At 38.4% G+C, this 12,121-nt stretch overlaps 1 protein-coding gene across 1 annotated transcript in view; it reads right to left on the bottom strand.

Moving 5' to 3' along the window:
- Positions 1–2,610: 2,610 nt before the first annotated feature.
- Positions 2,611–12,121, bottom strand: part of UPP2 (uridine phosphorylase 2) — a 29,766-nt gene continuing 20,255 nt past the window's right edge. The window contains 1 exon segment of the mRNA XM_056110440.1: positions 2,611–2,831. Coding sequence (XP_055966415.1) covers positions 2,611–2,831 — 221 coding nt within the window.

The raw sequence follows: 12,121 nt of genomic DNA, 5'->3' as shown, positions 1-12,121 counted from the left end.
TGTGCACAAATGTCACAAAAAATTTAAATAGATGAATATTAGAAAGTACTTAAGTGTTATACATTTAAATTTTTGGCATTTTTGACACATTTCAAAAAATGGGGATGGATAAAAGTGCATAAAAATTTATCTTAAAACACACTATTCTCTATTTTTTTGCTCTTCTAACAGACTATTAAAGGAATTTTTATTTGCATCATGTCTTGGTAAATTTAATTACAGAAGAAAATAGCAGCTTCTACTAGGATGGGGAAAACAGAACTTGTAAAGTCCTCTAACTGGTGACCTTGACCAGTTCATTTTTTTTAACTTGTGAGGCTTTCTTCATTTGCATAATGGCTGTAATGTCTTGCCTACATATAAGACATTAGGAGAAAATACGTATTATAAACAATGGTAAGGCATCATTCAACCCAAAGTGATTGATTGCTGGATTCCGTTATCTTCTCCTACACAGTTAAAATGATTTCATGAAAGAGAATTTGACTCTTGCATTCATAAGCAGTTCACCCTTTACACCACAAAGACACTGCAGCTCCCATTCAATAATCCAGACACCTGATTTATGTGCACTCTTCAAGTAATCTGTCTCTCCCTAGAAAAAGTACAGTGCTCTGTCTGTCCACTGTGGCTTGAAGGAGGATGGAGAAATTTATTGACTGGACATCAGGGTGGTGTCAGTGGCCTTGACTAGATGGGCATCATAAACTGGACACCTGCTGAATCTTCTATCCTTTGAGGGAAATCTCAAGTTGCTACAGTTCCAAGGTAATGTCCCAGACAGAGAGAGAGAGAGAGAGAGAGAGAGAGAGAGAGAGAGAGAGAGAGAGAGACTGATGGAAAAGAGCTAAAGAGATTTTCTTAAACTACCTGGAGAGCCCGGCAAGCTACCGAGAGTATTCGATATGCCAAACACAGTAACAACAAAGTCTCCAATGGAGACGTTACTGGGCCCGCTCGAGCAAATCGACGATCAACGGGAGGGCCTTTTTACCTGAAGAACAGGAAAGTGGTGTGAAGGTGCAGCATTTATATGCCCCATCATCACAGTGAACCCAGGTGCCAAAGACTGATTTGTCCACCTCCTTCCCTGCTGTTCACCTTCTAGGCTGTGTGTTGTCATTTTTGTGATCTCTGTTTTCCTTTCTAGGTGGCTCTCAGTGTCCATTTGTTGCTTCATTTCAATTCACTAGCAGGCCCAGAAGGCAGTGGAGAAAGCTTGATTCTGTGAATCTTCCTTCATCCTACCTGTACAGTGAACACAATCCCCCCTCCCAGGTCTGGATCGAAGCAGATGGGCCAGTAGCATACCAACACCATTCATTATTTTGACAGTCAGGTTAAGGGCTCATTTTTTTTCTTTTTGTACCTTTCCTCTATTTTTTTAACTTATCAAAAATATATAAATTATCTATTTATGTAGGAGTACTGCTATTTATTCAGCCATTGGTTAAGCTGATTGAATTGGGCATGAACTCCACATTACTTTTTTTAATTCAGAATGTTAATTTTATTTTATTATTTTTGCCCCTTTTTATTGACTTACCATGATATATAGTTACAAAGCTTTCATGTTTGAGCTTCAGTCGTATAATCATCAAACACCCATTGCTTCACCAGTGCATATTTCCCACCACCAAAATCCCCAGTATTTTCCCCCCTCACTCCCTTGTTCCAACTCTTCCCTACCTGTGTGGCAGACAATTTCCCCCATACTCTCTCTACTTTGGTTGCATTCGATATTTTGACACCAGTCCCACCACCACTCAAACCTGCTGAAAAGGCAATGCTAGATGATTTGTTTTTTATTGCTTCCCCGGCAAGCTACCGAGAGTATTCGATATGCCAGACACAGTAACAACAAAGTCTCCAGTGGAGACGTTACTGGGCCCGCTCGAGCAAATCGACGATCAATGGGAGGGCCTTTACCTTTACCTTTACCTTTATGGTAACAAACAAAGACCATCCAGAATGCCTTCCTTCCAAATAATCAACCCTGGTTAGATGCCAGAAGAATCAAGATCTACCTGGAGGAATTTTTCTCTTGGCCCCTTTACCCTTATAGCACAACCTGTTACTTGTCTACTTGCAGTTTGTCTCTAAACTTAATTAGATGACTCCTTACTCAGGTCCAAGAGATCAAAGAACCACTATGAGATTTCTTCATTCTTTTGGAATGCGTTATCCAAATATTTCTAACCATTTCCTGGTCTCACTCTTTCCTGAGTATCAGTTCCCTTTTGAGATGTACACAAACGTACTTCAAATTGGCAGAAACATAGACTCAGCCTACTCCCCTTTTCCCAGAGTCAGCAATTTGAATTAAAGGCATAAGCAGAGATAAGGTTTTGCTAACAACATTAATTGCATTTGAGTATTCAATTTGTTCTTGGAGGATTAAACTTATTCCCAATATAAATTCATTATGGGTGTTTCTCTGCTGCTTATTATGTCCTTATGATCTTTTTTTAAAGCTAAGTTAAAAAGACTGCTTTAGTTCCTTTTTAATCCCTAACTATTAATTTTCTAAAGTAGAGTTTTTAATATGAATTGTGGGTTTGAATAACAACTAGTTTCTGGCAAATTTCTATTGCTTTCACAATTTATAAATTATTTTTCACCTTCACAAAAGTCATAAGTACACATTATATGTCCAGTGAAGCTTGCCAAGTTGGGATTTTCTTTGCTGCATTAAAATAATTCCTCAGCTAGTTCCTGGTCAAGTTCAATACTTCATGTGATGATGTTGTCTAAGGTGACCTATTGAAACCAGAGTTCAGAGAAGAAATCCACAGCTGTGTCTGTTATTACAACAAACCTCAGTGCAGCCCCTGTCGTGTGGGAATAAGTAAGTGATTATAGAAGAATGCCATTCAGAGTTTACTTTTGATGTTTAGTATGCAATCTATTCTGCCAACATTTTAATTAATTTTAGTTGTGAATAATTCTCCTTATTTTCATCTTTTAAATGATTTTCTCTTCCAAATGCAATTAAATAGTAACATTCAGAACAGGCATTTACACTTAATGTCTTTCCAAATTCTCATTTACAATGTGATGTGGCTTAGATTTCAAGACAAACATGACTCTTGGACATGCAAATTAGCACTGGCCTTTGGGCTCAAATTTGAAAAAATTAGGTCAGGAATAAACTAACTGAGCCTGCCAGCAAGTAGCTTTCATAAAGTGATGTGACTACTTGATATTTAATCTTCTGTGCAACTCCTTGATTACTATAATTTCTTTGCATCTCTATTCCCTATTCCATCTGACTCTTATCATATCCAGTGCCTCCTCCCACTCTGACTACATGTAAATTACGTCTCTTCATTGACCTTCCTTTGCTCACAAAAAGTCTGGCTCCCTTGCCTCAGGAACTCAAGTCTCCAAAAGTTGAGAAACAATTTTCTGCCAACTATTATTCTTCCTGCTTGGAATGCTCTCCTGTCTTTCACCACACCCTTTTATCAGATTAACTCCAACTCATTTTTCAACCACTTCCTTCAAAAAGTCTGAATCCATGGAGTAGGGGAAGCAATGAAAGCACACAGGTAGCTCACATTAAATTACCACAGATCCAGAAAAAAAGTCTAGTTTTTGACTGATTCTGATTTTTCATTTATTTGTTTGTTTATTTAGAATCTGGATATAGGTTGTTGATGTCCTAGACCAGAGGTGGGGAACTCTGTCTATAAAAGACCATTTGTATATTTATCATGGACCATACAATACAGACAGTCTGTGGGAAGCCAACAAAAAGCACCTGTGTCCTTCCTGTTATGTACCAAGACTAGACCACATGATTTCATGGGCCTTATATGCTCATATGACCCATGGAACAGAGACTTCCCAACCATGCACTAGACTCTCTCTGAACTAACATTCTATCATACTTTTTGTAACTGCTTATTTGTTTGTCTCTTTTCCTGATAAAACATAAGGTCCATAAAAACAAGAGCAATGTTTGCTCACTGTTTATTTCCCCCAGATCTAGCAATATTCACATTCTATTATAGCTACTCAAAACTTTGTTGAATGAGTGAAATGACTCCACTGAGATGTCATAGAGCCAAGGTCTATAGACTATAATCATTGGACCAGACTGGCCTCTCTGCCATTGAAAATAAAATTTTATTGGAACATAGTCTTCCTAATTCATCCATACACATTCTATGGTTATTTCCACATCACAACGACAATGTGGGAAGTGGCAACATATGACAATCTATGGCCATGGCAACCTGAATGTGTCTAGTCTTATCAGAATTCATATGACTGGCAAAACCTAAAATGTTTACTGCCTGGTCCTGAACAGAAAAACTTTACCAATTCTTGTCATAGAGCGTAGACAAGTCTTTCTAGGTTTATAAAATTCTAATTTTAATCAACATAGGACTAATTATAAAATATTTCTGGGTCTCTAGCTTTATCTTATATGTAGGTTCTGATAACAGAAACTTAGTAAGTCTGATACATTATAAATCACACATTATAAGTCTTGGAATTATTTACAGTGTCCTAAGAATTAGAAACTGATTGATTAGAAAGTTGAAAAATTGTGCATCAAAAATGATTTCTAATTATACATACTTTTGTATATGGAGTATATAGAGAAGACAAAGAAATGTATTAATTGAAACAAAACCAAAAAAGGTGGGGCTGTATGACCAATTGATTCCCAGAAGAATAGGGAAAGAAGGAATATTGGTATGGTGAAGGACAGAATTGGACTTTTAGAGGTAAATAATAAAATATATACACATTGATTTTCAGTTATGAACACCTGAAACATAATGTAATGTTACTTCCATTATAAAAGAAAACCAAAAACTTATTTTGTAGAGTGAAAGGAATTCTAGCATGCTGTTGGCTGGGAATATAAATTAGTGCAATCTCTATGAAAATAGAGATGTTTTAAGTAATATGAAAATTCCTTATGATCTAGCAATAACGCTCCTAGGCAAATATCTGAATAATAAGAAAGTCATTCAAATTTATATTTGTACTGCTATGTTTATAGCCACATTACTCCCAATAGTTAAGGCATGAAATCAATCTAAATGTTCATTGATGGATGACTGGATGAATAAATATACTCAGTGGAATATACTCTTCTATTTAAAGATGAAATCATGCCTTTTGGAAAGAAAATGGGTAGAACTTGTTGTAATTATGCTAAGTTAAATCAGTGAGGAAAAGAAAGAATAAAAATTATTAGATGGTTTCCCTCATATGTGAAATATTAATATTGAACATAAACCTACAAGTAACAACTCTCTCTTAACCTTGATGGAATATGTACAGTTTGCCTGAATACAAGGAGATGGGGCAATGAGGAATGATTGAAGGAATCTTTGGAAAGTGGGTGCTGGGTGTCTTGTGTACACATGGAAGAGTGAAACTAAACACTTCAAATTCCATCATAAGCCAATGACCAGTGGAAAAAACATGAAAGGAAAACACTTTTCATGTTATAGCCAAATATTTATATATCCAGAAACATTTATACCTTTGTTAAAGTCTCAATGACTAAAATAATAATTTAGTCATAAACCTTATCAAGTTTTGTTTGCTCATCTAATGTGTGATAATATTGTCATGGAATAAATTATGCCAACTTCATCTCCAAAGCTGCCTAAAACATTGTGTCAATGACTTAGAAGTTCTTAATAAGAACAAAATATCAAATTACAATTATTGACACCAGAACAGTGCTTTTAATTTAACTCCATTTTCAGGCCTCCTTGGTGATACTGTTACTGTCCAGGAGCTGTATGTATTATGTTTCTGTGAAGCAAGAGCTACAATACTAGACCATAAGCTGAATGGTCAACAAAGGAGAGTCTGGCCCATCCAGACATTCCTTAGCATCAAGTGCAACCATAGCAGTTAACCTGCATGGCCATGGGCTATTCAGAGTCAGATTCTATATTCCAGAGCCAAATAAGCATGAATAACCTTAATAGCAGTGTTAGTCATTTCATACCCAAACACATTGTCCCTTACTACTTGTTATTTGGGATGACATTGAAGAAGCTTTTGTGAGACAGAAATCTGATTTAATATTGATTGCTAACATTCTCCTTCTTTCTGGCGAGACATCTACAGATGTCTTCTCTATTCCATCTGTGAAGCCCTGGATGGAGGATGGTTTAACATTCGGAAATCGATCAACATAATCCATCATATCACCAAAAGAAAAGATAAAAATCATATGATCATATCAATAGACTCAGAGAAAGCTTTTGACAAGATCCAGCACCCATTTATGATGAAAACTCTCAGCAAAGAAGGCATCGAAGGAACTTTCCTCAATATAGTCAAAGCCCACAAGCCCACAGCAAGAATCATTCTCAATGGGGAAAAACTAAAAGCCTTCCCTCTAAGATCAGGGATAAGACAAGTTTGCCCACTTTTCCCACTACTATTCAGTATAGTACTGGAAGTCCTGGCCATTGCAGTTAGGCAAGATAAAGGTATCAAGAGTATACAGACAGGAAAGGAAGAAGTCAAGCTATCACTATTTGCAGACGATATGATACTATACTTAGAAAATCCTAAGGACATTCTCTTTTTGAGCATAACTGCTTCTAGTGAAGTGTGGCTCATTCATCTGTGGTTCTGTGGTATTAGATAAATCATTTATCTAGTCATTTCAGGATTTCTAGGTTCCTTAGCACAGCGGGTAGGGCGTTCGCCTTACACGCGGCCAACATGGCCGACCCGAGTTCGATTCCTCCGCCCCTCTCGGAGAGCCTGGCAAGCTACCGAGAGTATTCGATATGCCAGACACAGTAACAACAAAGTCTCCAATGGAGATGTTACTGGGCCCGCTCGAGCAAATCGACGATCAACGGGAGGGCCTTTACCTTTACCTTACCTTTCTTATTCTCAAAATGTGTACCTTTAAGAACGTTTTCCTCTCCAAATCTCAGATCTTTTTATAATTCCTATTCACTCCTGCCATTCTTTCAACCTTTCAACACATATTGTAACCTTCCCTGGTTACAATATGTGTTCTGTATGTGTTTGTATGTTTGTATGTGTCTACATTTGATGATTGAACAGTAACAATCCCTGGCAAGCTTTGTGAGGAATACCTGACCTTTTGGGAGGGGAGAAAAACCTCTGAAAGTATTTCTCTAAAGCCTCGCCTGATCTCTTTTGGTGTTTTGAGGGGGAAGAGATCTGGCCAGGAAAATGGAGACTGTCATAGATCTGAGCTAACAGGCTATATTTTCCCAGGATCTTTGAAATATTTTGATAAAGTAAGATGAACTTAGAGATCACATTTTATTTGAAAGCATTTATTTCTGTCACCTATAGAATTCCTTAGCTTCAAAATTTATTTAAATCTCATAACTTACTCTTCACTCCACAACACATTTTCTAAACATTCTTCTGCTATTCTCCTAACACTGCACCCATCTGGGCAATAGACAGTGGAGTCTCTCCCATCAAGTGTGCAAAGAGTAGAAAAAGAAGAAAAGCTCTAAAGGAAATATTTCAATTTCACCAGGACCCTTTTAATTTTATTTTTTTCTGGTAGCTGGGCTTCCTCTGACCTCTACAATGTTGGTGAATTTTGGCATTAACCCGTACTGAACACTTGGGTTGCATGGAAAAAAAAATTAATCTCCCTGACCTAGTCGCCAGATGCACCAGTTCCCATAATAATAAATGCCACATCACCAGGCATGGTAGAAGTAATTTGATGAGTTCATGAAGTACGTTAGAGTGGGTAGAAGTGGAGTTTAAGCCCATGTCATGCTATTAAGGGAGAGAGAGAGAAAAAGAGAGAGCAAGATTCATTCTACATCTCACAAACTAATAGAGAAATGTGACATATTTTCTCTGGCATTACAAGTCAATAGCCCTCAGATAAATTTACATAATCATCATGACTAGCAAAGCTGAGGAAACCATAAGTCAGCTCTAACTGATGTCTTTATGAATGCTGATGGATTGTCCATCTGTGGTCAGTATGGCATCTCCCTGCCAGTGAGGCTGAGCTCAACCCTCATTGCCAGGCACAGAAGATGGAAGGTGGCATGTTGGGTAGGCGGGTCAGGGCAGTTCCCTTCTTTAACTCCCCACTAACCTCTTCACAGTGCATTTATTTTGTAGACATCAAAACTTAGCTGCCTTGTCTTAGTTCATTTCCACTATACCACATAAAATAGTGAATCTGTTCCCTAGAATTAATATGGCCTTGTAGACTTGTTCCTTATTCCATATGAACTGTGAAAGACAGGAGAATAGAGATAGGTCCACAATTTGGAGCATATGCTGAACTTGTGAGTGAGGTTGTTAACAATCTCAGTTATAACCTTGGTGCTTTAAGTGGTTGACAGGATAACCTCAGTGTTCCCAGAAAGGGTCAGCAAAACTTAAAGAATTAAAAATTCAGTGACTCCTAGTGGTTACACTATGTTCTAGTGCTCCAAAAAAGATTCTCCCTGCTGAAATGTGTAATAGATGAAACTAAGTTTGGTGGCTATTTTATTTCTAACATGAAGAGATATCTGGTGCTTTACAATGTATTCTCTTGGGCACAAAATATGGAGAAAGCATCTACCTACCTTGGCAGTTAGATAAATCCTGCCTCTAATTCTCTCATGAACAAATTTGAAAAACTTTGCAACCACAATTATGGTGTTTTACTGAGTTCCTTCTCGCTAACCATCACAAATATTGAATGCTGGAAATTTTAATCATCTGGATCCTCCATTTTGGGTCTCACTGAACATGATCTGGCTTCAAAATGCATGTTAGGTCTCCTGGAGCCATGAATCAAAACTGAATTAATTTGGATGTCTAAGATTTAGTCAGGGGCTTGGCACTGGCTCTGTCACTAATGACTAAACTTTAAATCTCATTTTCCTCAACTGTAAATTAAGATAATAAGCTATTATTTGATCTGTTGTTTCTTTTTTTGATCTGTTGTCTCTTCTACATTAAATTATTTAGTAGGTTTATGATTATCACTTAATATAGAATATAGTGATAAAATGATAAATGTGCATTATCACTATATTCTATATTAAGTGATAAATGTGCATTTCTGCTAAACACTTTGTCTCTGTATCTCTCTCTCTCCCCCACTCTTGCTTGCTCTCTTACACACACACACACACACACACACACACACACATACACACACAAGCAACTACTGGAAAAGCATTTTCAAATTAATGTTTCAATTGGAAATCCTCTGCCTAGAGAGGTGTCGAGCTACACTTTCTAATTGGCTAATCTCTGGCATGAATCATATTCTTTTTCCCTGAAAGGAAAGCAACATAGGTCTATGGCTGTTCTCACTCTGAAATTTTACTGCTTTTTAATGAATGCTTATGAATTACATAGTTTTTGATTATATAGTTTTATGAATTTTACTATTGCCCTGATCCTTTTACTGTGCAGGTATCAGGAAGAGCATTCAGTGGGTTGATGCACACACTTTGCATACTGGAGGCCCAGGTTCAGTCCCTGAATTGCATAGTCCTCTGAGCACTGCCTAGAGCAACCTTTGAGCAGAGAGCTTAGAGTGTCCCCTGATCACCACTGGATATTGGTAGTTACAAAAACAAAAACAAAATCCAAACAAAAACATTTATTATGCAAAAAAGACAGCTATAGTTTAAAAGTCAAACAAAAGTCAGTAGGACAAAATTGTCAGTAGACCAGTTCTATAATTGTTTCTAGTTTTCCATTTGAGTCCACAGCAAATTTTAGACTTTCTTGACCCAAAGAAGAGAGCAATTTAGCTGCCCTCTGGCATGTAAATAACCCCTTATCTCCAATCTCTAGGTGCATTCATCTAGCCTTCCATTTGCAGATATAACAGACTGATGTATGAATAACTCATACTATTTCTTGTTTTTCGAATGTAGGAATACTGCTATTTATTCAACTACTGAGTAAGCTGAGTGAGGCATGAACTCAACATTACATTTTTTTAATTTTTAAAATTGAATATCCATGAGATAGATCATTAAAAAGTTGTTCATAATTGGGTTTTAGTCATACAATGATCCAGTACCCATCCCTCCACCAGTGTACATTTCCCACACCAATGGCCCCTGTTTCCCTCCCACCATCTCCCAACACCCCACTTCCAACTCTCAGCCAACACAACCTCCTCCAATTTACCCCAGTCTGTTCAGCCATGCAGGGGTCTGAATTAGTTGCAGCTTTTGAACTCTTTCAAGATTTACTTTTGGGTCTCTGGAGCAAGGCCGGTAGTAGAGTTGACATGGTGGCTCTGGAGTTGGTTCATATGGGAGTTACTGCCAGTGCTTCCAGGAGTATTGGGAAGTGGGGGAAGGTAGCCTATCCCAACTCTGAGAAATCCTGGAGATTTCTGACTCATACTATTTCTGGTACATGAGACCAATAAACTCAGTTCCTTGGACTTGTCACATCTCTGCAGTGGACTCCTTCCCTGTCGATCCATTTGCATGCCTGCATGTATCCCTTACGAGAGCTGTGCTGGTCAGATAATTCTCAGAGCTAATGTTCTAGATATGGTTCTATGAAGACACATTTAGAAAGGCAAACTGACACATAAGCATGCGTATGCTCCTAAATGAATACCATTTTGAGTCCGGTGAGAAATGGTCCCTGTGTCTCTTAAAACCAAAAGTCATCTTCCCCCATTTCCCATTTTGCCTTAGGACACTGTATATCCAGGACTCTTAATGTTCTAAACACAGGAGAACAATTCACAGAGGTGTCATGGAAATGAATTAGCAGCTTTCGAATGGGATTATTAGAGTGTTAAATGGCACTACTACTTTTGGCAACCCTGAAAACTGGCCCTTATATATTGAAAGCTAAATATTCATGAAGCTGGATAAAAGATGTATGAGAAAAACAATGTCTGGAAGCTAAATCAGTCATCAACTAGAGGGAGAAGAGGTGTGTTTGCAAGGATTCCACCCCCCCTTACTACAACACCTAAGTGGTAACTCATAAACTACAGGGAGACTGAATATTGTTTAGCTTCCAAAATTTTTCCAGTAATGAACATCACACCTGAACACAATTTAACAGTGTTAGAATGCAAAGCAGGAGGGGAAAATAATTCATATTCCGAAGTTCCCACCCTCTCTAACCTGGGATCACTGCTTGAGTGTTGCTCTGGAGTCCTTACATTGCTGCAGAGTATGGGGCCAATTTTGTACTGATGGAGTCTTTCCATCTCAGTATTAGGTTGTCTGCATTCTCTCCACTTCACTGTAATCCAGGACTTTTGTGCATAAACTGTGCAGATACTTTCCAACTGCTGGGACTTATGCCAATGTAAGCAAATTATTAATAAGAGGAAATAATGACCTGCCTTAATAACAGGGATAAAGTCCAGGGGACAGCTTTCAACTCTAACATTTTTATTTTATTTTCAGCTCTTAAATATATAAATAAATGTTATAAGATAAGTTCATAAATGAACTAATTTGCATCAACCATATACATAACATTAATTAATTTCTAATTAATGCACTGGGCTCAAGCAATAGCACAGTGAGTAGAGCATTTGCCTTGCATGCAGCCGACCCAGGTTTGATTCCTCCACTCCTCTCGGAGGTAAGGTAAAGGCCCTCCCGTTGTTCGTTGATTTGCTCGAGCGGGCCCAGTAACGTCTTCATTGGAGACTTTGTTGTTACTGTGTTTGACATATCGAATACGTCACAGGTGGCTTGCCAGGCTCTGCTGTGCGGGCGAGATACTCTCGGTAGCTTGCCAGGCTCTCTGACAGGGGCAGAGGAATCAAACTTGGGTCGGCCATGTTGGCTGCGTGCCAGAGGGAGCGATAGCACAGCAGTAGGGCGTTTGCCTTGCACACAGCCAACATGGCTGACCCGAGTTCGATTCCTCTGCCCCTCTCGGAGAGCCCGGCAAGCTACCAAAAGTATCTCGCCCACACGGCAGAGCCTGGCAAGCTCCCCGTGACGTATTCGATATGCCAAACACTGTAACAACAAAGTCTCCAATGGAGACGTTACTGGGCCCGCTCGAGCAAATCGACGAACAACGGGAGGGCCTTTAATCTTTTTTAAAAAACTTCTCTCAGAGAGTCCAGCAGCTACCAAGAGTATCCTGCCCTCAGAGCAAAGACTGG

Source organism: Sorex fumeus, unplaced genomic scaffold (assembly GCF_029834395.1).
Source record: "Sorex fumeus unplaced genomic scaffold, SorFum_2.1 ptg000009l, whole genome shotgun sequence".
NCBI classification, from domain to species: domain Eukaryota; kingdom Metazoa; phylum Chordata; class Mammalia; order Eulipotyphla; family Soricidae; genus Sorex; species Sorex fumeus.
The sequence above is the reverse complement of the archived record's forward strand: the minus strand, read 5'-3'. Positions and strand labels throughout refer to the sequence as shown.